We start from the raw sequence: 27,789 nt of genomic DNA, 5'->3' as shown, positions 1-27,789 counted from the left end.
GTAGGCAAGGTAACTTTGGCAACAGGTAACCCTCTTTGCTGTGTCATGATTAGTGTGCACCAAAGGAGCAGAGCGGCTCATCCCTGTGAGCCACAACTGTAAGAGGAGAGGCAGAACTCTGGGGATAAATAAAAGGCTGGAGGGCTTCCTGATAGCTCACCTGCTGGAGCTGCCTTGTGTATCTGTCCTTCACACAGTGGCTGGGGTTCAGTTCCAACCCAGAGCCCTTTGCTGCCTGTCATCCCTGCCCTCTTCCCCCTTCCCTGTCTCTCCAGCTGCACTATCAAATAAAAAGGCAAACATGAAAAATAAATACAGAAATAAATAAATAAAAAAGGCTTGACAGAAACAGAGAGAGGGAGGGAGTGACTATAGAAAGCCAAACACAGGACGAGCAATACATACGAGAGGAACGGAGAAAGAGGAACAAGAGAAAAAAAAGTTTGGTGAAGAGTAGGCCTCTGGGGCGGGACAGGGAGAGATTAGTGAGCGGGGCATGAATGACAAGGAGGGAGAGAGAGAGAGAGAGAGAGAGAGAGAGAGCATGAGAAAGTCTGTCCTCCCACTTCTGTACGTCTTTCTGCACCCGTCTCACAGTCTGCGTGGATCCAGCTCGACCAGGGGGACAGATCCCAGGTGTAACACCCTTTGAGTGCATTCCAAAAGAAGACACTGCCCGTGTGTTTCTGTATGAGTGTGAGTGTGTGTTAGGCAGTGTTTCAAAAATGACCGAAAGGTCTGCGGCAAATGGACACAAAGTTTCTCTGAATGGGACCCAGTTGGATGCCCGTGGGAAGCTGCAGGACGAGGATGACAGGAAGGTGGAGCTGGGGAAGAAAGTGACCCTGCTCCGAGGGGTCTCCATCATTATTGGCACCATCATTGGAGCGGGGATCTTCATCTCTCCAAAGGGCATCCTGAAGCACTCAGGCTCTGTAGGAATGTCCCTGATAGTGTGGATTGCCTGTGGTGTGCTCTCTCTCTTCGGTGAGTTGGTGAAAGTTTCAAAGTGTGTTTCCTTTCTGCGCACAGGTTAAATAAGTCCAGAGAGCACGTTAAGAAAATAAGAGACACAAGTCCATAATGTGATGCACCAAATGTCTCCATTCAGGAGAGGGTGCTTTCCAAAGAAGCGTTAACTCATATAAATAGAAACAATTGTGAGTGACAGAACATTCTTTCATCGCTTCAAACCAAGATTAAGCTTGTTTTTCATGTTCCATTTATTAACAAAAGTACTCCATTATTACTAAACACCTAGATGAAGCTTGGTCTTTATACTCATGAATGCTGCCACTTCAAAACCAAGGTCGATCTTGTTTTTGTGTCCAAGCTAAAGCTTGGTTTTAACTTGTAACCCATAATAAAAAAAATATTATTTTATTATTCGAAACAAAGGTTTTACTTGGTTCATATGTGCAACTTGTGTTTGTTCATTACTAGAAGCAGAGGTTAAGCATGGTTTATATATGCAACTTATGAGCAAACAACACTCTTGTATCACTGCAAAGCAAGCTTAGACTTTATGTTTAAAATATGCTCTGGAGCTCTAGAACCTCAGGTCGATACAGTCGCCTTTGGAAAGCACAATGAACTGGATGAATGACAATCTGCACAGACCTGCTCTGTTGTGTTAAGAACCATGATTGAGCTTGGTTTTATGAGCAGGTTTGACCAGGTTCACTGTGTTTTGGGGAATTTGCATGACTAAAGTGCAGTATCAACTGGGTCCTGCATAATAACACAAGCTTGTGGCCCCATCATGTAGTTGACTGGTAACACCTATTTAATTTGTTGTGTGTTTAATCAAATTAGCGCAATCTAACTGACATACAGTACAGGGGTACTGGTTAGTTTCCGGATCTCTTGGCAAAGATATGAATCTACCATTTATAAGGTGCAGTATGGAAGGTACGTGATGGGAACTTTATGCAACATGGCCCCACCAGCATATTTGTGACCCAGGGTCCCCAAACAGGTTAATCAAGCCATTGCGACTGGAGAACTGAATCCAGTCCTGATCCACTTGAGGCTGCAGACAGGGCAAAGAGGACTGTAAAACAAACACAGTGGGACACAAGCATGAGAGAAGGCGGATGGGGAGAATGTATAAAATAAAGTTACCAGAAAGGTTAACTATACAATACTGCTCATGTGATGCTCCCTATTAAACACAATTTATTCTTGTGGCAGCATAAAATCTTTCTCTAAATGACATGCAGCAACTCAATCAAAAGTTAAAAAGACATCTAAGACAAATGAAGCATGAAACATAACACATTGAACATTTACAGGACACCACAATCACTAACCCGAACCAACCCCCATACCACAGACGGGAGTCTGGACATGAACCCAGGTCTCTGGAGTCTTCATACGTCCTCCATCCACTCCAGCCTCCTCCTCTGGCTCTGGTGTGGTACATAAATGTTGTGTTTTCATTCATTCAGAAACACTTTGCCACTGAATGTAATACAGGCCCCGTTTATGTTTGTCACTACAATGTAACAGGGAAAACATTAAAGTAATATAGGTTTGTAATTTCCAGTATGCTCCAGGAAGCAGTACTGAAGTATTGTTGTGCACGTCTGTGTAATGTAGCATATATTGTTGCAGTATCCTTAAATCCCTCAGTTTCAGTGCTGTAATGAAATGTTCAAGCACATTATCCTTGAATACCCTTCCTTAACCCCTTTCCTGCTCCCCTTAATTCACATTTCCTAAATTTGTAATTAAAATTCATCCACCTAAATCTTTCTTTCTTAAGTTATGGGCTGGGGCCCTGAAAGGCTCCCACAGTAATATATTTGGGTGATCTTGAGGCCCAGAGAGGGACTGTACATTTCTATAGATGGCTGAGACAGTTTAACAGCCCAGGGACTGTTCAGTGCCTTCCTTCTTGATTCACAGCCAGAGCTAATCTGTCACCTCTGTCACCGCAGGAGCGCTGTCCTATGCTGAGCTGGGGACTTGCATTAAGAAGTCCGGTGGACATTACACATATATAATGGAAGCCTTCGGACCTCAGATGGCTTTCATAAGGCTATGGGCTGATCTCATTGCTATAAGGTAATGTCTGCCTCTTTAACTCACATTTACTGAACCTAACCTTAAAAATTAATCAATATTTTCATTTTAGCAATGTACAAAATCACTGCGCATCATTTGAAAGGGGCCCCGCGTAGTCCACATAGAATTCTCACCCAACTCTGCACCACCCCTCAGCTCAATGGAGCGTTTTAACATTTTTCAGCTCATTGTTTTGGTTTTAGCCCACAACCTTACTGTTTGGTTCAGTCTGTCCCTTCTCTCTGGAGCCTGGTTTGAAGTAGCAACAGGCGGCTGTAGTCAGTACAATAGTCCCACGTACACTTCCTGCTCAGAACCAAACAGCAAACAGACAGTTAAAGACTAGCTGGTGAACATAGTGGAGCATTTAGCAGCTAAAGAGATTCTCTGGATGTTGTGACGACCAAAACAGAGCTGAAAAAGAGTGAATACGGGACTTAGTTGGCTCCACATTAATGTTCATGTTGCTCTGGGTCTGTTGGACTTGTAAATTGGCAGCTGTTTGCTGCCTGTTTTGCATGTTTGCAGGGATGGTGTGCAGCCAGTCATGAGACAGGAGATAATGGTACATTCCCTTGAATTGAGTGTGTTCATTTACTGCCCGAAGTCCGCAATTAGCCATTACATCACCACACTTCCAACGCCACCTATTTCACGAGCACCTGCAAGTAAATATCACTGCGCCACTTTATAATCTGACGGGCACCAACTCCGGTTGTAGGAATGCTCCACCGAAAACCTTTTATTTGAGCATCAAACACTGTCTGCCTAAAGGCTTGAAAGGTACAGAAAGGATTCACAGCAGTTAAAACGGATTCCAAAGGCAACCCAACTTCTCAAACTGCCATGCTCCATGAAAGAGAAAGCGTTTCAGACTCACCTTTAGAGTGGGGGAGACACTTTAATAGTCACTGCTATATTGCACCGATTTTCCTTTTCATAACAAAGCAATACACAAGCTTTTTACACAGATGTATACATAATGCATGTAATTAAAGATGATTTGTTTCCCTAACATATGATATCTGTATCAGGAGATTTGTTAGAGCAGGCAAATAAAGGTAGGCCTGCTGTCTGGCTGTGACCTTGTGTGGTGGGATACCGAGTTTAGTTTAAACCAGTGAGGTGAGAAAATGCTCCATGGGCAGCTGTGTGTGTACACAGCCAGGGCGAAGCAGTATAAACAGTCTAGTGGCTATCCTTAAGCTGCCCAATTTTATGCTGGCCTCAGGCTAGGGGGACTGAATGGAAACCATGGGAAATGAACAGAGGCAGAGAATGAAAACAAGAATGAGGAAGACAAAGAGAGATTTCCCTGGCTGCAGCAGCTCAGTGGCTGCTGTGGGAAATGAAAAGGGAAATACTGATGTGCCATAAGATGAGCCTGTGGGACTGGCCAACCTTATTTGATTCTTACTGAAGCCAAGCCTATATTGGATTGTGGGAGTGTGTGTGTGTTATAATTTAACTAAATTATATAAAATATGCATACACACACACACACACAGTATATATATATGTGTGGTTGTGTATATATGTGTGTGTGTATATATATATATGATCTCAACAAGTAAACAAAATTGACACTTTAAGATGCACTGACAAGACTGTGTTACAATATTGCATATTTATTTATTCCACGTACGTTAAAGCAGTACAAACCAATTTAAACCACTAGAGGGCAATAGAACTGCAAATCCACGAGACGCAGAGCATCATAATCATTTCTTAGGGTCGTTGGGTTCTTTGAGTCGTGTTTGTGTAAACCTGATGAATGTCAGTCCAATATTCACTCTCCTTTTTGTTTTTGGTCTCCACCAACTCCTGAGAAAAATGTAGCTGCTAAATGCTCCACTATGTTCACCCTGTAGTCTCTAACTGTGTTTGCCTGCTGTTTTGTGCCGACCAAAAGGGGTACAGTTGGTTTATCAGAGCTTTATCACTGAAGCTGGGGGCTGTAAAACCAATACAATGAGCTGAAAGATGCTAAAATGTTCCACACAGCTGCACTATTAACCAATCATCTTTATGTATCATCACTATGTTACTGGAACTCTAACATTACATTAATGTAGAATTTTTTGTGTCTGCACCAAACTTCTACTATGTGTCCACCTTTGTGTGTGTGTGTGTGTGTGTCCTTCAGGCCTGCAGGGATGGCAGTCATATCTCTGGCCTTTGGCCAGTACATCCTGGAGCCTCTGTTCATGCCCTGTAACATCCCCCCTATTGCTGTCAAACTGACCACTGCCATCGGCATAAGTACGTAAACCTAGACTACCATTAAATTAATACATCAGTGTGACTAAGTGTTGTGATGATTTTTGTATTTTTGATTTTTGTACCTGTTGCCTGTAAAAGACAGGAGATGCACACTTGCATGATGACAGGTATTAAACTTTGCAGTTAGGGACAGAGGGGGAGGCAGGAGACAGTGATGTCAGCTGTCAACAAGACAAGAAGTCTCAGGACTATCGTTATTTTACCCAACCTGTCAATTAAATAAAAACACAGACCACATCATGAACACACACCACAGCAGCTGTGCAGAGATGTGTTATGCAGCCTATAGTTACATTTGCTGGAGTTGGATAGCTCATGGAAAAATTGATATCAGGGGAAAAAAAATAGGCAACATTTCTTCCAAAATCAAATTGTCCTTTAGAATCACAATATCCAGCATAATAAAACCACACTTATTTGCAAGCTCTGAGTGCTTCCAAAGGCAACTGGATTTGCTTGTGGTCCACTACGTAGCAAGCACCATGACCTGGATGAATGGGAATCTTCACAGACACTCATTTGGAAGGTTTTAATTGGTCGAATAATGATGCAGCATGTCTCAGTCAGTCATATGGTGCAGAAAGGTCGTTATGTGCACACCCTGTCCTACAGTAAGTTTACGCTAGGTGAAGAATAACAACAATAACAATTTTTCCTACAATATCTGCACATGCAGCTACAGTATGGTTAAAGTTATGCAACGGTTGTGGTTATGGCAGATAGCAAAGTATGAATAAGGTTAGGCAAATAAAACACTTATTTATGAAGTGACCATGGTTATAGTTCATTTTTCAACTTCTGTCCAATTTTGATGGGACACAAACTGCAGTCTACACAGTGAACTCAGGACGTCCATCCACCATTCAGACCTCCAAGTCCTTACTTTCAGCTTTGCTTCAAATTCTGCGCTGCACAATTGCCCAATAGGAGCCCTGAGCAAAACTGAGCTGCTGCTACTTGAGTATAAAACAGTTTTAACTCTAACATCACATGTGTATGTTTTTTCTCAAATAGTGTAATATTACCTGCTGCAGGGGAACATTTACCAGATGTTGAATGAGATTCCTCTTCAGAAACTGCACAGAAATCAAGCATATGCGCTGTGTGTAATGAGTTGAGACAGCCGGCTTCCACGCTTGCAAGCACAATGAGCCACAGACAATTTTGACAGTGTAAATTTTCAGGACATGACCACACTCCATGACTCTGTCTTTTCCTCTGTCCCTGTAGCTTCTGTCATTTATCTGAACAGTATGAGTGTCACATGGACAGCAAGGATTCAAATCTTCCTGACCTTCAGCAAGCTGCTGGCCATCGCCCTCATCATAGTGCCAGGAATGTATCAACTCTTCAAAGGTAAGACACCTTCGTCTTCACCATCATCATCACTATCATCATCATCACATCTAATGGTCTCTATTAGCACTTTACTACAGCCCTGACCTGAAGAGACAGTAAGATATTTAGTGCTTCGTGCTTGTTCCAGCTACTCAGGAACATTCTCAGAATTCATGCGGAGCGCTCAGCTGCAGCAGTTAAGATCGCTTCCTTTGTCTCACACAACAACATGCACTGTAAATATAACCTTGAACCTTGCAGGCGGCGATACACAGCTGCTCACAGCAAGCAACAGCTCCGGCATTTCACAATGTCCTCACAGCAGGTGTTTTAAGAAGCCCTGGATCACAGCTCATCCCTCAGCTACGGGCCTCGCATGACTCTTTTCACTCTCATCTCAGCCGTGAAATGAACTGGAATTGTTATTACATATCATGTACAGTCTTACCTAACATTAACTGTTAGAATTATTATTCACATTTCTTGACTTGCACACCAGCTAAAGCCAATAACAGAAGCAGATCCTCATGATTACAGCTATTCATCCTGCAACCCAGCAATGCAGAAGAGATAATAGTGCCAAATGGTTTATTTCATTTCTGTATCTTAAAGAAAACAAATGCCCCAGGACAGAAGCTCAGTGAGTGCCAGCTAAAAATGTGCCTGTTGAGAATGGGCCGATTGCTTAGCCTCCAGAACTACTGCTCGCATCTTTCTCAATATCAGCTGAAGACGGTAATGTTATTTTACACAATTTATTGAGGTTTTCTCAAAGAATAAGTCATACGGAATTTTTTATAATACTAATTATTGAAGAGATTAGAAGTGGGGTTAGATTTGGATCTCCTTAATTCAGATGTTTATACCATTTGTGTGTGTGTGTTTGTGTATGTATGTATATGTACACACACACACATTTATACATAAACTTATTTAAAATAGGTTTAAAAAAAAGGCGGGAAAGGAGCTCAGACGAGACCTTTGTGTACCTGGCAGGTATTGATGGTAGTAGATGAGGCCAATTAGAAAAACTGTTTTTACATGACACAGAGTCGTAAGTACTAAAGTGATAAAGAGAATCTGTAATCAATACTTAGATAGATAGATAGATAGATAGATAGATAGATACTTTGTTCATCTCCAAAGAGAAATTTGCAGTACTTATTTAAAAAAATCTAATCATGGATTTATTATTTCATTTCATCCTGTTAGACTTGTGATATCTCTGTCCACCTCTCTGCATGTCTGCATGATCAAACAATGCATAGTAGTCGCGCACATCAAAATACCTGTAAAACCAGGCGCTGCAACAATAGAGGACGGCAATGGAGGCATGCAAAAAGGTCTGCCCGCTGCAGCTCCCTGTAGTGCAACTAAATGATGTGCCATGAAATGCCACTTAAGGGAGCTATGCTGTGCGGACCTTTTTTCCATGTTTCGATCTGCATTATCACACAATGAGCATTACAAACAATTCATGTCTCTCAGCAATTCAGTACAACATTATTGTCCTATTAGATTGTTTTATATGTTTGTCGGAGCACTTTCGGCTCATAAATGTGAGCTCCTGCATAAAACAGAACGCTGATTTTGATGTATTTGTGCTTTAATCTGTCTCAAGTACCTGTGTTGTTCAGAGGTATCTATTTCTCTGAGCTAATAAGGCAGAGTACTTCTCCATTCATCTTTTTTATTGTTCAAACTACTTTTATTATTATTATTATTGTTATTATGGCAATAATCACTCCTGGTCTTGTGTAATACCTAGTTGCACAGATTTATTCCATTGCTGCAACAATTTCTCTTCATTTAGGAGCAATTATGGTGCTTCAACAAGGCAGTCATGAAGAAGAAATACGCATCCTTGTTTGTGTGTATGTGATTGCAGGAGAGACCAGAAACTTTGAGAACGCCTTTGAACTGAGCAACGTGAAGCTGTCGGGTATGCCACTGGCCTTCTACTCTGGAATGTATGCATATGCTGGATGGTAGGTATGGTGCTCACACCTGTTCATCATATCATGTAGTCGTCAAACACCTAATGTCTGATGCTACATGGCCAGTCATCAAACACAATCTTAAGTGTTCTCATATATTGCATGTGTGTTGCACATGATTTACCATTCTTTAATCAATGGAGGTTATACAATAACTGTTTCCTGTTGCAGGTTCTATCTGAACTTTGTGACAGAGGAGGTAGATAACCCTGAGCGGTAAGTTTAATCCATGTGTTGGCTTTGTTGTTATAGGTGATCTGCATTTGCTCAGTCACTGGCAAACTTCCGTAAAGCAGCTATAATCATCACTTTTATGTTAACAATGGGTCGAATGAAGACTAGTAAGCAGGGGAGGTTGAAGGATCAGCAGAGGTCTGGGGCCCTGAAATCTTTAAATGGCTGTGGGGTCACGTGTTGAGAAATATTGCAATATAATTAAACACTGTATGAAGAAACTCTTCTTCTTCAGAGTCACATGGGCAACAACAAAAGCAAGACAACTCCTACTGTAAAATACAATACATTCAGTTTTTGGCAATGTTCAGTATGAATTTTGTTCATTTTCATTTATTTAGTAATGGTATTTCACTGGATAAGTAGATGCTCTCTCAGCTCAGCTCATCGGCAGATATAACTACAGTGGTTGTTTTAACAAATGTTAAGCATGGTGTGCTGATGTAAGTAGTCAATTTTTACAGAAGTGATTTAGGATTGATTGATCATCACAACTAAGAGTATATTAACAGGTCTACAGTTCAAGCCAGTGACAACTGCTTTTCCATCTTTGGAGTAAAGGTCTGGTTGTAGACTCTTTCTAAAGCTCTGCAGAGATTCCACTAAGGACACATCTATTAAAACCATTGTAGAGGCCAAGCCAAGGCTTTAAGCCACTGAGGTGCTGCACCTGGATAAGCTAATTGACGCGCTGCTTGTTACCGTGTCTGATGAATTATAGTAGTAGTCAAACGAAAGGTTCCTACCATATATAGGGCTGACCGCTAATTAGCCCGTGAGATCCGATCCCAGTACTCCATATTTTATACATAAATAAATTTACATTCAGCTCCCACAACCATGACATATTGGTTTGGAAAGGAATCATCCAGGTTATCCAAACTGGAGATGTTTTGAGTCAGAGCATCATCTCTTTATCTCTTGACCATATCGAATGCAATATATATATATATATATATATATATATATATATATATATATATATATATATATATATATATATATATATATACACTACCGTTCAAAACATTTGGATGGCGGCTCATGGTCCAGAATATCCCCACCTGAGAGGCTGCAAGCAGGTGTGGGCCGTTCTGCTGGTATCACGATCACCTCAGATCTGCCGCCTTCCTGACAATGCAATGATCCTGAAAGCCTTTGGCAGCTGGCATATGGCTGACAGACTGACGGAGAGAAGCAGACAGCCGCTGCGGCGGAGTTCCTAGTAGTGGAGACGAGGACAGTTGCAGATGTGGAGCTCCATCCTCATAATCAGGCACCAGTTCTCCCAAAGGGCAGAGATGGGACAACTGGGAGCAACGCCTGAGATGGAAGGAGCTGAGCCGTCTTACTTGTCAGGGTCTCTTTCTGTTGCTGATGAAGATGAGACACTTCTGCTGTTCATTTGCTGATTGCTTGACACAGGAAAACTCTGGAACAAAGCTCAGGTCCTGGCAGTGTTATATGCTGTGCATGTGAGACTGTACTGTCTGCAGTACTGGGAAAGAAAATCTCTACGTCTGCGCATACGTGCACAGACTAACTCATTGGTGACAGCTCTCAGAATGCAAAGCCTATACAAAATAGAGCTACTTATTTATTACTCAGAATGGCTCTTAACACGGTTGCAAGATAAGATCCAATTGCATACAACATCTGACTGACCTGCATTTTCCACATATTTTTGGGAATTGCCCATCATCTTACATATTATTTTGTTCAAAGGTTTCCATGTTGTTTTGCTCACATTTACAGAGATGCATTTCTAAAAACAATGTATACTTTCTTTTTGAAGTAATTAACCCTGGTGACCTTGCAGAAAAAGCTTCTATCTCAAAGGGATGGTGATTTTTGCGCAGCAGCCTTGGCACTGCCCTGCTGAAGCATGAAAAATCTCAAATCATCATCTAACCATGGTGCACTACTTCCCTTTATAGACCCTTTTCTGAGCAGAGCGTGCGTCCACCAACTTCACTAACTCATCCATGAAAATTTCAAAGCCACATTTACATAATTGTCTTGACGTACATCAGACCACTGCAAATCTTTAGCATCATTCAAAATGCATTCAATCTTTTACATGACCTGAAGTCAACAATTCTTGTCAACAAAGTCCACAATGAGGCATTTGACTCTGTCTTGTTTAGGCAATCAAATTGTGGTCACTACAATCTACTGCCATGGATACTGCCTATGAGCACAAATTATATGTTGTTTGGGAAAAAATATTCTGTACAGGTTAAACTATTAACATCAGCTTTTTATGTAACAGACTATTTTTAGAAAACCAATCTATATTCAATTCACCCACAAGGGAGACATCCTTGCTTTCATCTGTCACTAGACATAGACATTTACATATTTTATCCAAATAGTTATATAGTAATACTGACAACCAGAGTCGGCTTACTGAATGGAAGGTGACTCTGTATTGTTCAGCGTCAGTACTCGTAGCATAACTGGATGCGCTCCTGAACATAAAATGCAACTCCACCAGCATATTTGTCCTGGTCTCCGCTGTATAACTTGTACAGCCGGCTCAGAATCATCAAAGGTATCATGCAGGTGGAGTTCTGATAATGTCTGACTGTCAGATTCTGGTGATCTCATGAATCTTATGAGGCCATATCTTTAACTGAGCTAAACCCTTCTTCTTTTTAGCTTTGTTATTCATACATCATAAATCGAACAAAAACTTCATATTCAAAAATCGACAAACACAAACAACTATTTCATTAAGAAGGCCGTAGCACAAAGTCCTGTTTTAAAGAAATGTTGAGCCATCAATGAATGAGTCCAAATGAGTCTCAGATACCATCAAAGTATGAGTGGAATTAGAAAGCATCAGATTATTCAGGTCATGTATCTGGATGCCACAGATGTTCACCTGTGCAATTACCAAGCTGTTGGTAGCTTTAACTGGGGTCAAGGCCGTCATCCGCTGATGACTGTGTGAGTGCAGGAAATAACTGACATCTGCCAGCCATCATCATAACATTAACGTCATTAATGTAAGTCACGCACTGAGCTCTAAACGAGTAGTTCTGAGTTCAAGTTTGAGTGACACTGGCAGTTAATTTCCTTGCTATTGTTCAACCGACTGTCATCTCTCTTACTTGTCCAGTTCCATAATCTCCCTAATGACCAGCACTTCTGCATCCTCTGGTGAACCATTTAGTTTAATGAACACTGCAGCTTGTTGTCCACATTGATTGGATCCTCTTCTGTCTGTGTGGTGAAGGCTACATTTTTCTTGGTCAGCTTTTTCCCCTGCCTGAGCATTTCTGCTTTCTGCTCACAAAGAAATTTATAAGTGCAGGTTTCTCCCTCGTGTTTTTTGAGTCACATGACTCAGTGTCATTGCTGTCCACAGATATTATTATAATTAGTTTTATTGTTATTATGGCCACTTTCTTGGTACACCAACACAATTTAATGCAATCCAATACAACAGATCTACCAAAAAATCTACATTTAGAAACTAGAATGTTTTGTCATGTTTTTGTTGACATTGACATTAATTCAACAGCACACACAGTACATGTTTATTATTGAGGCCTATTGAACATGGGCTGGGACAAACATTAGAAACACGTCTCAGTATTTTAGAGTCCGCTACACCACTTCAGTCCAAGCTGTGTTTTGTAACATTCAGTGGCAGGAGAAGACATTATTGGTGATCTTAGTCAATCTAACTTAACCTGTCTTAATCACATTAAAAGTTGTATTTTTTATGAACATTTTAATTTGTCATCGTTGTGAACTTGAATGTCAAAGTGAGGCAAAATTCTCCATACATGAAAGGTGTTTTTAGATTTTCGAGTGCTATTAGTGGTCTTGCAGGACATGCAGTGTACAAACTGTGCGCTTTGGGTTCTGAATAAGCCTGTTGAACACATAGGATTACACTATTTCATGAAGGACTGCTTTGAGACTTCCCTTCATCTGCAGTTTGACTTGTTTTGGCATCATGAGAGCATGTTGGAAACCGTGTATAATGTTAACCACAAATGTCAAACTATGTCATGTTACTAGATTTCAGTATTGATTACATTCATGATTTTGCATAGGCACACTAACAAAGAGAAACAATTTCTGGGAATCGTGAGAAAGTCTCAGAGCGACAGAGACACTGGGCGTCCTCGTGACCACAGCAAGCCTCTCTCACTGCTGCCTACAGTGGGAGAGACAGGAAAGGCGGGGAAAAGAGGGGATGAGTTTCAGCAAGCGGCCCGGGTTCGAGTCATGCCCGGGCCCCTTGTTGAGGTAAGGGGTCAGCATTATACATGGTGGCACTCTACTGGGTGAGCCATGTGTACATTTCTCACTTTGCCCTGATGGTCTGAATGACTCACTAGATATGTCACAAGTTTTTTAGAAATAAATTGTTAACATTGTCTGAAAAGTCACTAAGTCTAGTTAAAATGTCTCCATGTTAGCATCACTGTGTCTATAACGTACTTTGGTAGTAAAAAAGACCAGTGGCTGTAGCCCAGTAGCCAGGCCCTAAACGCACAACTCCTTGCATGTGAAAGGAGTTGCTCATAGTGATGAACCCATAAAGTTGTTTCCAGCTTTGCAGTTCGACTCAGCTCTATACACCTTCGTAGCCTCTTTCAGCACAATTTTTCTCACAGTTCAGCATCTTTGGTGTGTCAGTTCACTCTCACAGTTGCCATCACGCTCGTTTCCAGCAGCAGCAGGCAGCAGTTTTCAGAGAACAGGCGCTGGTGCTGAACTGTTAGTGTACAGTGGGTTTTTCAAACAGGAGACAGACGCAGTCAGTGACCAGCTGGTCAATACAGGGGACGCTGCCCAGGACACAGATGAGATGGACATTTCAAGCAAAAATAAAGTTCAACTTAATAGTGAATATGAGTTAATCGACTGATTGCAGGCAGAAGAATAACCAAACATCTGACACAGCGAGCAGCAGAGAGCAGGAGAGGGAGAAACCATCGCTAACAATTAAGCTAAACTAGCAGGACAGACATGTGTGGAAACAGCAGTGGGATTAGTGACTGACAGAATGTGTGAGCAGAACTAACGAGTCTAAATGTACAGCAGGTAATTAGCTGCTATAATGCAGAATAAAGCAATTTTAACGCAGACAAGTTAAAGCAGCAGCAGTATACCATCACTAACACAGCAAGTGACAACAAACAATATGCTTACCCCAACACGACCATCAGTAAATCACACAAGTGTGATCGTCATGTCATGTCATAATCACCACTCTGAGTGTCTCTGACAGAATGACTGAATTTTTTTTTTTTACCAGTCACTTCCATTTGGTCCTTTCTGGATCTTTTGAACGTTGATGAAACTCAGTACTTCCTACACGCATACTTCACATTCTAAATTTTTCAGCAGCTCAACTAGTGTAATTCATCTGTTTCCTAGCAGGCTTTTGTTATGAAAAATGAAACATGTGTGGACTTTCACGGGTGGGAGCTCAACAGTAGTCCAAAAACAGCTCAATAAAAAATGATTTTTGTGTTAAAAAGAGAACATGAAAGCAGCCGTGAATGTGACATGAATGTCTTGTTTTAGTGGAATTAGTGCTGTAGAAGTACACATTATACTGAATTTACCATGTCAAACATCACAGTACAGATAATTCTGAGCCTTTAATGTTGCTCACTATTAATTTGGATAACAGCTGTCATTTTATGATTTATTTTTATATTTTCCAGATGAAATCTGTTAGACGAGCACCTTTTCAGCTGGCTGAGTGGCTCCCCATTGTTTTATTTCAATGAACAAAGTGCAGAAAACAAGAGAGGCAGCGGTCATAATAGAGGTGAAATGGGGGTGAGACACAAAGGGAATAACAGTGTGCTGCTTGTGTTATTATCCCTCCTGCCCTCAGGACTGTGCCATTAGCGATCTGTATCTCCATGACGATTGTGACTTCCTGCTATGTGCTGACCAATGTGGCATACTACACTGTGATGTCAGCGGAGGAGCTCCTGGCCTCGCAGGCAGTCGCTGTGGTAAGAAATACCAATACTTTTTAACCAAGGTGGGCCTTAAAATATTGCCCAAATAACATTATTATTATCTATTTTACCTTCAGCAGTTGTAGTAGTGTATGTTTATATACAGTATCTGCTATATTTACTGAGTAAAAGCTAAGTTAATACAGTTAAATGAATGATTTAAATCATTAAACACGATGGTTCCTTGCTTTGTAATATGCATATGGTGTTACCTCTCTGCTGTTAGTGACGTTTACTCCTAATGTGAGCACCACGGATACCTTCCTGCACTTAACATGTCATTATTAGTGAAGTGTCTCTGACAGCTTTGCTTCCCAGCAGCTGTTAACGTGATTGTTTCAGCCCAGCCCTGTTAATGCTAATCACATCACAAATACCCCCCCAATACCAGACACCATTGCTTATTAGACTGAGGACTGCTATCAGTGCTACTGTAAGCCTATAGCGAGGGAAGACTCATTCACTAAGAGGTCTCAGATCATTTCAAATGCAGTTAGTTTTATTGCCCTGTGTGCGATGAGTGATAGGAGCACCTTAAGGAAGGTGTTAAGAGCATTTATCTGTTCTTAGAAGGCTGTGATGGGATAAAAGAATTACCCTCTGTTCTTCCTTTCTCACAGACAGCTGGCAAAAGTTTACATCTCAAACTTAATAACAGAGTTGAACTTATGTCTACAACTTTTCTCAAGGAGGCAGGCATCAAGGTACAATTAGTAATTTCAGAGTGCATAAATTAGAGGTCTGTTCACATAATGCAATAATAATAATAATAAAAATAATAAACTTTATTTGTATAGCACCTTTCATACATGAATTGCAGCTCAAAGTGCTTTACAACAAATAAATTGTATGCACCAAGTGAGTGGTTCCTCTGCAAAAAGACACAGAATGGAAACAGGGATAAAAAATTACATTAAAAAAATTAATGTAAAATAAGATGGATAATAAAGCCCACTTGATAATGATAGTGAAGCAAGGTAGAATAAGGATGAAAATAAAGACAATGCATAACATAAGATAGAAAATAAAAGCAAAGAATAATGATAATAAAATCTAGGTAAAAATAGAGTACATAGAATGCATACAATTAAGATAAATACAACAATTTAACAGAAGTGCAGCAGTGCATAAGTGCGAGGCAAAGCAACTTTTCAAGTGAGGACAGTGAAAAGATATGTTTTTAGATTTATTTTTAAAATTTTCAGTGAGCTGCTTCCCTGATATCTAGAGGTAGGTGTTCCAGAGTTTGGGAAGTAATTGACAAATATTCTTTCGTTTGTTGCAGTGTAGCTTGGACCTAGTCCATTAAGGGCTTTGAAAATAAGGAGGTGGACCTTAATTAATTCTGAATGTTACTGGAAGCCAGTGCAGAGAACCAAAACCAGGCTTGTGTGCTTTCTCTCTTCTTCTTCTGGTTAATAGCTGAGCTGCAGAGTTTTGAATGAGTTAAAGTCTCTCTGTGTTTTTTTTTTTTTTTTTTTTTAGGAAGGCAAGTAAATAGTGTGTTACAGTAATCGAGTCACCTTGAAAAAAGGCATGAATCATTTTATAGCATCTGTTTGATTTATAAATGGTTGTGTTACATAAATGTATGTTTCTAAGGTGGAAAAGTGAAGTTTTCGTGACCTCATTGATGTGGGACTTGAAGCTTAGATCTGAATCAAGGATAGTACTAAGACTTGTAACTGCAGATTTAATGCAGGGAGTTATTTTCCCCATATTATCAAACAGCATTTCCCTTCTGTTTTAGCCTGGGCTAGCAGGATTTCAGTTTTGTCCTCATTTAACTTAAAGAAATTATTGCTCATCCATTTATTTATTGCCAACAGACAGTTAGTAACGGAGTCTACAGCTGCAGCATCATTTGGTTCAGCACAGATATACAGTTGTGTGTCATCTGCATAATATGGAAACATAGATTGTGCTCTCTAGTGATGTCACCAAGTGGCCGCATGTTTTGTGAACATATTAATGGACCAGTAATGGACCCTTGTGCAACCCCAAAACAGATGTCTTGTTTCTCAGACACATGATCTCCAAGAGTGAGGTAAAACTTTCTGCCTTTGATGAAAGTTTGAAACCAGTTTAACTCACAGTCAGAAAGACCAACCAACTGTTCAAGATGATAGGGATATCATGGTCAATTGTATCAAACGCTGTGCTTAAGTCTAACAGGACAAGAATTGAGAGTTTATTTCCTTCAGAATGTAGTCAGAGGTTTCAGATTATGTTATTCAGAGCAGTTTCAGAGCTGTGGTCTGTTCTAAAGTCTGACTGAAATTCCTCCAGAATGTTATTTTCTTTAAGAAAGGCGTTCATTTGCACTGAAACTATCTTTTCCAGTATCTTACTGATGAACAGAAGGTTAGATAATACTCTATAGTTAGTGAATGCATTATTATCTCGATTATCTGAGAAGATGTGTTGAGATGAAGTCAGAATCTTCGGAGCAGGAGTGGAAACACTAAAAATGCTGGAGGTACAGGGTCAACACAAGAGGTGAATGAGTTGGACTCAGTGACAGTCTTGCAGAGCTCAGTTAGTTAATAGAGTTATATTTCTCTTAGTTACTTTTTCTATAGGTTCTGCTGAGGTCATCTGAGTTCACATCAGTCTAATTGATGTTATTTTTGTTATTGAAGAACAATGCAAGTTCCTCTACACTGCTATCATGAAGAGACTCTGTCAGCCGACCTTTAGTGGAGCCACAGTATTTAAAGCAGATGAAACGGTATTGTTGAAATGTTCAGCCATGTCTTTTAAAGAGAAATCAGCAGTGTGTGACTCAATTGATCGCATAATGTTACAGAACTCTACCTCAGCCTTGCTATCAAGGAAACTCTTTGAGTTTCTTTGGCTTCATGTACATGTTGGGTAAGCTCAAAGCTGTCAAGTAAATTCACAAATGCCATAGTTTTGGAGTCATTCTTTTTGTTGATATGAATATTCAGGTCTCCGTTCAAGATTAATTTGTCATATCTAATGACACCAAGTGCGATCAGCTCTGGTACTCCTGCAGAAACAGTAATGAATGTCTTGGTGGCCGATACAGTGTAATGATGAGCGCTGATAATTTTGCTTTGAGCTCAAGAGCAGGTTATTCAAATGATGTAAATTCACTCAGCTCAATGTCATTACACACAAACTGTTTAGAAAAAAAATGGCTGCAATGCCTCCTCTTTCCTAATTTGTCTGACTGATAGAGGAATGTAATCCAGATAGTACTTTTTATCAGTCAGTGTTGCCAAACCAGTAGTGCTGTTTAGCCAGGTCTCAACTAAAAACACAAAATGCTAATTCTTTTCAGTTTTCACGTCATAAACTAAAAAGGATTTGTTAGGCGAGAGTTGAATAATTTTAATGCAAAAAATAAAACAAATCACAATACAACAGGCTAACGGCAATGATTAGGCAGACAAAGGTAAAATCAAGCACATACAGCCCATAGGAAAAGACTGGAACACTAGACACACAAGGTATCAAGACAAACAGAAAAAAACACACTGGGGAGGGGCAACTAACAAGGGACAGGCGAAAATAAACAGTCCCCAAAGGTGGGCCATGTAATGCATGATCGGTAACTTCTTTCAGTGGCTTGAATTCAACATATTACAGTTGCTAGCAAACTTTAGCTTAGTACTCGCTAGCTAGCCGACATTAACAAGATTCAACCACACGATAATGGAGCGAAAACACAGTCTTTTTACAACTGTAACTTTGTTTTATTCTATTGAGTGGTAGTTAAGAAAAATGTCTGCCACGTTATTTCAAATTAACTTTTCTTACTGGAGGTCAGCGACCTCTGGCGTGCTTTCAGAGCTCCTGCTCTCCACAGACACTCGTACCGAGGGCTGATTCAATCAAACCCAGTGTAAAGGCCTAAAAAGTGGCATTTCATTACGTTTATTTCACTACACGTAGCAGAGCCAGGGACAACCTAACAGTTTGGTTTCTGCTAAATAATTAAAAACATATTTGAGAATATTTGATTAATCATGTTTTTACTTATGTGGGAATATACACATCTTTGCTACTAGAGAACAGTTTGTTTCTAGGACCTACAATTGCACTGAAAGTGGCTAAGTGAAATGTTGCCACTTAACCCATGCTCACTGTTAGTTGTAGAGGGTATCATGCTCGCTAGAAAAGTCTGAACACAATTCATTCAGTGCAGTTCTGTCTATATAGTATGGGTGGATAATGTTTGTGGATCTATCTATGATTGATAGATATCCACACATCTATCCATCCCTCATCTAGGCATCCATCATGGGTGGAAAGATGGAGACATACTGCAGATGGACAGGTAGCTGTGGATATATTATCTATCTGTCTCTTTCCATCCACGATGGATGGAAAGATAGAAAGGTATGCATGGATATCTATCTGTCTTTCCATCTATATCATGGATGGATAGATATACAAAGATCTGGTTATTCCTCCATCCATATATTAGTCTATCAACAATGGATGATAGAAAATTAAGAAAACTATGCATTTTAATAGCTAGATTTTGAGGTAGATTGTGTCAGTTCCACAGGCCTGGCTGGAAACTAAAGGGGACAAAGCATGTGCGCTCAGGGCCCTTGAGGCTCTAGAACGATCTGCCCGAGGAAACCAGGTCGGCCGAGTCGATGATCTGGTCGTCACAATTTATGGCAAATGTCTTCTCACCATTATCACTGCTCTGTTTAGAATATTTAACATTTTTAAATGTAAAAATAGAACTCGAACATCCTAAAATGTCTTTCCTCGTTATACAGTGGGTCCCCAGAAGTTATCTTAAATAACAACACTTCAATGTCCATTTGTGTAAAACTACAAATTCACATGAACAAGATAAACTCCTGGTTTTCCCCTTATAGTCCGTGCTCGTCCATACAAGCGTGGCCTGTGACTAATCAGCACTGAATGGCTTCATGAATAATAAGCAGCTTTTGCTCCCACTTCTGCATGACCCATTTATGACAATTGCTGCCAGCAGCCCTGTCAACTGCTCTAATTCCATCTAACTAGCTACAGTTAGTAAAATAAGACAAACCATAATTTAATAAACTGATAGCTGGAGACTGATGTGTTCACAGCATTTTTAAAGGAGTGCTTAACGTTTTGGGAAGCACACTTGTGTGCTTTTTTTCCAAAATGTGTGTTTAGTACAGAGTTGAAGTCAAGACACGGTTAGCAGAGATTATCATAAAGACAGGGCAGCTGAGAGAAGCTGCTATCCTGTCCTAAACACACCTATCAACACCTCTGAAGCTCAATAATAAAACTGCCTCATCTTACTTGTTTGATCAAAGCTCAGAATTTGTGGTTTCGTGTCGGACTTGCTTTTGATGAACTAGCCACTTACACCAAGCTCGCTATCATCGACGGCTTAAAAATGGATTAAAATAAGAAAACCAATAAGTGAGTCTATCAAGTGCTCCTCTTGCTCACTTTGCTCCTCCTGTGCCTCCCTCTGGTTCTAGACGTTTGCAGAAAAGCTGATGGGGAACTTCTCCATAGCGGTGCCAGTGTTTGTGGCTTTGTCCTGCTACGGCTCCATGAATGGCTGCCTCTTCGCCTTGTCAAGGTACAGATGCTTCCTCCTTCCTGGCATTCATCTCACACCCTCATCGCTCAAATAACAATGACCAAACACAATGACTTGTATGGTGAATTGAGTTACATCTTATAACATGTTTTATTTATTAATTCACAGCACTGAGGAAATACTGTTTCCACTGATGAATTACTTCCAGTCACTTTTGCTGCTTTTACTTCTTTCAAACACTGTTAAGCAAACAATAGTGAAAATGTTCCCTTCCTGCAGATTCTTCATTATAAAAGCCTAACAGGAAATGGAGGGATTGTCCCATTATGCCAACAGCCAGGCTGTTAATGTGAAATATTTGTGCAGGGGGTGTTGCGTTTCAGTGGCTGTGGCTTTACAAATCAATAAATATCCCAAAAAAGCAATTTGGAAGATAAACAGAGAAACCTCTCACTACCTCCAGTATCCAACACAGCCCTACAGTTGAGGCAAATAAAGCCTCTATTTGAGAATTTACAGTGTGTACTGTGATTCCAGCAAGTGAGGCAGAACACCAGTGGGATGAATGTCAGCCGTCCTGTCAGGGCTAAGAGCTGGAGTCGGTCCCCGGGCACTGCACAGTGACTGCCCACGGCTCCTCAAGGAGAACAGATTTTACTCCGTTGTATGAGTATGATCGTATGTGACAGTAAACAATCTTCTTTTACATTGCACAGGTGGGCTTTGCACTAGTTCACTGTCTGTTTTGAGGCGTGCAGATTCCAGATAACCTCTGATCTGCACCTGAGACCCTCTTCATGAAACTGAGAAAACAGAGCCCAGACATCCTGATGCACTATTTGATATCGAAGTTCCCAGTTTAGCTCATGCTCAAATTCATTCTCTGTTGATACAGCAAATGATCTCATAATGGCAACACAGAGTGAACGTGAGCCAATATTTAAAATTAGCTTTTTTTTTAGTCACACAATCAATCACTACAGCGTTAACTCAATTTTTACTGTCATTTTGGTTCAAATGTGTGTGTGTGTGTGTGTGTGTGTGTGTGTGTGTGTGTGTTCGCCAGAATGTTCTACGTGGCATCCCGTGAAAAGCAGCTCCCTGAGGTTTTGTCTATGATCCACGTCCGCAGACACACTCCACTGGCTGCTGTCCTCATACTGGTCAGTTCACTGTAATAACAACAACGATCGATAACTTTCATTAGATGGCACTGACAACACTGTCAATAACGCCCTTAATTTGAAATAACAATGACAATTAGCATTGAACAAACGTTTAGAATTAGAACATGAATGAAACAAATCTGACTAATCACATTACATGCTGATTATCGTTTGCTCTGCAAGCCAAGTAATTTCACTGCTAATGTGGTGCAAAGTGTAATGCTGGCTGTGGTTACCTGCATATACCTTCAAGCTGACACTTGTTCTATGCTTGAGGCATCCTGCTAATAGATTTTCATCCACACCTGCCAGCAAATCAGAAAGAAGAATACATTCTGTGGCCTCGGGGCAAATAAGACTTCCTACACATACCAGAGTAACTAACATGTTGGCTACAGAGCTTTTTTAACTTGTCAGATTTATACGTGTGTCTATGTATGGTGTGTGTGTGTGTGTGTGTGTGTATACAGTACCCTATGACCATGCTGCAGCTGTTTGTGGGAGACATCTACAGCCTGTTGAACTTCATGAGCTTCCTGCGGTGGCTGTTCATTGGTGTGGTGGTGCTGGGTTTAATCTACCTCCGATACACAAAACCTGACCTCCCCCGACCCTTCAAGGTTAGTGTTTCCTTTCCACACCTGAACACAGCTGTAGTTGTACTGAATCCTATCTGGACCTGTGCTACAATATCAACCACGATGCAGGCCGCTCACTTTCCTTGTATTCCACAGTATCACACCTTGAGAAAATCTTTAGTGACGTTTAAAAGGAAAATGTGTATTAGTTAACTGCATAAAATTTGACTACTCTTTAAACATGCATGCATATCTTTGTATGTGAATATATTGATAATAGAATAACAGAATCATTGTCCACAGGTTCCGCTCTTCATCCCAGTGGTGTTCTGCCTCACATGTTTCTTCATGGTCTTCCTGTCTCTGTACTCGGACCCGGTCAACACAGGGATTGGATTTGTCATCTCCCTCACTGGCGTCCCCGCCTACTATATCTTCATTTACTTTGACCACAGACCAAAGTGGATTCAGAGGGCTTTAGGTGGGCTAATCATTACAATTACTCACAGATAATTGATAATGTCAACAATTTTAATAACCAAGTAACTGCCCATGTCATTTCTCAGGGAAATTTATATATATTTCAACATCTCAGATATATCTGTTTTGGGCTTTCACCTGCTGTATATAATTGTAAAGGTAGGAAGGTCATAAGGGAATTTGCTACCACATAGACATTTGACAGGCAGTAACGTTTCAGAAGTTTGAAAATGACTTTTCTCTCAAAACAGCATATCAAAAAGCTCGTTAAGCGGCGTCAAAGGTTGTAAGTGGCACTCGACTTGTGGAGAAGCCTTTGATTGTTCTGAACTGTGTCTAACAGGATGAACAAATTGGACAATTTTCTGTGCCCAATTACTCAAAAAAAAAAAAAAAAATCATAGGAAGGGCAAGTGGGGCAAATCTTCAGATAGCAGCAACATCATAACAGCATTTTCATTTTGCAAAGCCAATAAGCTGTCGCTAATGTGCTAATTGCACATTTTTGCTAATAGTATCTCATTTCTGTTGTATGAGCTTAAAATGTGCACATTCCTCAATTTTTACAGCCTAATAAATGTTTGCTGTGGATTTAAAACATCCCTGCATTTTTTCCACCACACATTCTGAACAGTTTAATATGTGTCAAAAATCTGACCTCATCTGCAACACAGGAAATGATAACACTGCATGGTTTTCTTTGTGTCCTCAGATTCCTTCAACAGAACCTTGCAGATCATCTTGATGGTCATCCCTGCTGAGCAATAAGAGCATGTTATCAGAGTATACAGCACGTATACGGAGCTGAACACTAAGTCAGAAAGTCAAACTGGTTTTGTATTCTCCAAAGGCTGGTTTAGCACAAAGGTTCAGGTAGGAGTGTCTCTGTTGAATGTGAGTTACATAATCTGTGTTATTAAAGGATTAAGATTTATGTTACAAGAAGTGAAAAACATCTTCTATCTGCATGTCATTGTTTTTGTGACCACTGATTATTTATGGAACAGTAAATGATGACTATTTTCTTCTGAACAACCCATCCTAACTGTGACTGTACAGAGCAAACCGCTGCACACGATACAAACATTATCTGGACTAATGTGATTTCATTATATATGACCTGATTCTTTGTTGAAAGGGCTGTCCCATGTTATCACTGTTTCCTTGAATTCTAAGCAACCACAAACTGTCACAACTGAAGCAGGGTAACAGGACTGCAAAGAAGAGACCCAAATGCAAACTACTGTAATTGCAAGTGAGAACAGGTGTGTGGTTGGCTGGGGTGGTCAGGTCATGGAGAAAGGAGAGGAAGTCAGAGGGCATCTGGTGGGCAAGTGGTGGCTGAAGAGGGGGACCACCATGGGGTCAGCTGCAGGGCCATCAGCCATAGTAGAAGGATAGGTGGAGCACGAGGAGGTCAGGGTGACGGAGGTGTGAAATAGTTAACTTCAACTCTGATGAAAGAAACCCAATACGTTTTAGCTACAAGTGAAAAATTAGAAAACTTTTAACAAGAATGATAATTTCAAGATGTTTTAATAGGGTTGCAGGCAGTAAAACCAAAATGATGAGCTAAAACATGCCAAAATGTCCCATCAAACCAAGGGAAACTGCAGAGTTGGTGATAGTTCTCAGTGATTTTGGCGCTATATTTTCTCACAACCCACACAATTATTTAATTCATTGTTGACAAAGACGCAATAATGAATATTTTTAAGGGCCATATGCTAAAGCAGAGACAGTAATCACCAGGGTATAACAAATACTTCAGATTTCCGTCTGAGTCCAGGCAGCAGAAGCCATGTTTTCTCTCAGGCTGTTGTGTCTCTCCTCCAGCAGGTGTTAGCATGCAGATGGTCCAGCCCTAACATGAGGACCTTTGACGTTTCATTCAACTATTATTAGAACTTTCCATCACCTGCCTGACCTTATGTGGACTCTCTGCTCCCCTGGTAGTCCACTCAGATTTCACATTATCCAGTCAGACTGCATCAGCACCACCCTCTTCCCTCCTGCATCAGGAATGAAGTGGCTAGGCCCTGTGTGCCGTGGAGTGGTTAGTCTGACTCCGAGGTGTGTGTGTGTGTGTGTGTGTGTGTAGCGTGCAGGCTGCTGATGTGGCTGCTCTCCATTCCCCCTGGGTGGGATTTGCAGGTAATCTGTCTGTGTAACCGCTGCCCTGTGGCACACTGCATTCCCTCTCAGCTCTGTGTCCTGTAAATGGAGGGCTTTTACTGCTGATGAGAGGATGGCAGGATGGAGACAAAATGCCCGGGAGCTTCCACTTTAGTGCTGAGCCATAAAAAAGCTGGCTTAAAGTCAGCTAGCATTAGCCTTTGTGTGAGCAAAGCTAGCTGTGCCCACACTGCAGGCATACGGACCTTTTACCACCCTGCTGATGGTTCGCTGGCTGTCAGTGCTCAGGCTGGAGTGTTACATTAACATTTATTTAAATGACTTCACATGAGCCTTAATTACCACATGAAGGGCAACCCCATTTCATAACGCTTCACACAGACCTCTCCAGCTACAGTGAAGTGTTGCCACAAAAAACAATAAAGTAGAGAAATGCAAAAAAAAAGAAGAAGAAAAAAGGAAAAAAAAGGAAGGTCACGCCAAAGATAGAGCCTCTTTTTGACTGTCCACTGTAAGTCTGACAGCGTTATTTCAGTGGAATACTAAATCTGTGTAAAAAATGATTGTAATCAAGAACACCTTAAAGCAATCAGGTCATGTGAGACATATTAAATTTAAGATGCTGAATTCAAGGCAACTCTGTGTTAGCTGTTCTAAACTTCCCACATCCAACATACTTGTGTTTAGGTTGTTTTAGGGTATTTTATATTCATGCTTTGACAGCACCCATCAAAGTGGGCACACAGTATACAGTTAATGTACGTCACTTGCTGTGCCATTTTGAGGCTACATTAATTACAGCTTTAAATTCTGTCACTGGCACATCCCTTTAAATTCATATCATAAAACAGTTGCCAAATCCCTGAACATCGTTAAAAGATGACAGTGAATGTGGTGGACATACGGTCCAGATATGAGACCAAAAAGCACATTTTCACAGAACAGTTTCTGTCCATTGAATAAAACTACAACAATCTCAAAACCAATTTATGTATTAAGCGTCGTCTATTGGAACTACAGCCCACAGCACTGGTCACTACTATCTATCAGCTTCTCATAGCTCTAATAGAATAGTCTGAAGAGCAGGCTTCAAACTCCAATAGACGTAGAATAGCTCCAGTACGCCACTTAGTCCCCCAGTTCCCATGAAAGCTCCAAGTTGACATATTTCTGAACATGTAGCGGTTCACACTGCAAGCACTAAAACCACATTCAGCTGAATCCTGGAGGGAGCACAACACTGCCTCCTCTCCACTGAAAACAACAGCAAAAAGAAGTCAGCACCATAAAACAGAGTTCCCAGTGGATGAGCACGCTAAGAACATACAGCATAACATCACACTCCACTTCCCAACCACACATCACCACATCTGAGCTCCTCATCAAAGCCAACAAATAAGGGCTCAAACACTCTATTTTTACACTCTGAAAACACGTTTTTATTAAAACACAGAGGAAACTTCCAAATGTGAAAATAAAGGTTTGATGAGGCGTGACCTTTTCTTCTCACCTCTGAACAACAAGAAGGAGATAATTAACACACCAAAGAATTTAGCTTCAAGATGCAAAAAAAAAGCCAATCTACCCAAAGGTTTGACACGTGTCTTCTCATGTAGGTGTGTGCATGTGTGTGTGTGATGAAACGGTTCTATTACCACACAGTGTCAGCTCGAGGAGCGTTCATGCTGCTCGCTGAGAGATAACATACACACCAATATCCACACATACACACACACCAGCACTGATACAGAGGAAATGCCAGGAGTTGGCGCAGTACCAAAGACCAAGGCTCTCTCTCTCACATACACACACACACGCACTCACTCACAACTGAGTGAATAGTGTGCCAGAGTCCTGGCTGCAGGCCAAGAGAAGCAGAGACAGAGACAGAGAGAAAGAGAGACAGGCAGAAAAAGGAAAGAGCTGGACTACTTTCTGAGGAGGCATCTGAGGAAACACACCAGCCTGCAATCACAGTGAAAGTCGGCCAGTATGCAGTGTGTGATGTGACTGAGGTACCCACCTGAGACACCACACACACCCAGCTGAGAATGTGTTTAACACATAGCATCAAAGGAGCAGGAGAAACAGCATTTGATCGCATATTAAATAAACAGTTTAAAGGATACGTCTGCTTTCATACAGCTTTTTTTTTTCTTTTGGCCCTCAGTCGTATTCGAGATGTAACACAGATCTGTGAACACGGTAACATCACTGGAAAAAAAACAGCAAGGGAACCGTCGTCGCCATGGCTGAAAGAAATCATTAGATAAGATTAGGTAAAGATTGTGTTTAACAGGCTGGAGCAGTCACACACACTTCCACAAAACTTCAGCAGGATAAGTGCTGGATACCAAACCTGTGTTGAGTTGGAACGTCATTAATGAAAAGCTCTGATTTCAGTATAGGAGTATTTTTCCATTGCGGTTAAAAGAAGCCTGGACGACAGGAAGCAGACAGCAGTCTCTCGTGTTCATCACACTTCGCTGCCTACAAGCTTTTGTTGGCTCTGTAACAACGTCATGCTACTTATTCAGCCCTCGAACTCCTCATGTACGAGTTGACGGGCAAAACAAAGCTATTACTGAAATGTTCATTCTTTTCGTGAGACTACTCCATGTCTAAAGTGAAGAGCATTCTCAATGCCAGCCACGTGCCCCCGGCCTCCGAACTGACCAGGCTATACACTCTCCAGCCCCTAACACACACCCCTGATCCTGCTGCATCTGTGGGCTCTCTGTGGCAAATGAGCCAGTCTGCAGTCCAAAGTAAAGACTGTAACTACTGCATTTGATGAGGCAAGATATCTATGTTCCTAGATTTTGTAAGCAAGGGTCTTACTGTACAGTCAGTGTGGGTCAATAGCCATCAGCTGGTCATCATGTGTTCAGTCGGCTGCCTTGGGCTTAGCAGTGCCACTTTTTTGCCTGTGTCAATGTGATGCTTATGAAGCACTTCATTAAAAACTAA

The 27,789-nt window shown here is 41.0% G+C and overlaps 1 protein-coding gene across 1 annotated transcript; it reads left to right on the top strand.

Moving 5' to 3' along the window:
- The first annotated feature begins 582 nt into the window (after nucleotides 1-582).
- slc7a11 (solute carrier family 7 member 11) lies at nucleotides 583-27,789 on the top strand. Its single transcript, XM_041943572.1, has 12 exons — nucleotides 583-987; nucleotides 2,943-3,069; nucleotides 5,216-5,331; nucleotides 6,583-6,708; nucleotides 8,579-8,678; nucleotides 8,859-8,903; nucleotides 14,794-14,917; nucleotides 20,395-20,498; nucleotides 21,526-21,622; nucleotides 22,096-22,245; nucleotides 22,507-22,684; nucleotides 23,396-27,789. The coding sequence occupies exons 1-12, from the start codon at nucleotides 726-728 to the stop codon at nucleotides 23,449-23,451; spliced, it is 1,485 nt and encodes a 494-aa protein (XP_041799506.1). The 5' UTR covers nucleotides 583-725; the 3' UTR covers nucleotides 23,452-27,789.

The sequence above is a fragment of the Chelmon rostratus genome, chromosome 9 (genome assembly GCF_017976325.1).
Source record: "Chelmon rostratus isolate fCheRos1 chromosome 9, fCheRos1.pri, whole genome shotgun sequence".
Taxonomy (NCBI): Eukaryota; Metazoa; Chordata; class Actinopteri; order Chaetodontiformes; family Chaetodontidae; genus Chelmon; species Chelmon rostratus.
This window is presented reverse-complemented; position numbering and strand designations above follow the sequence as displayed.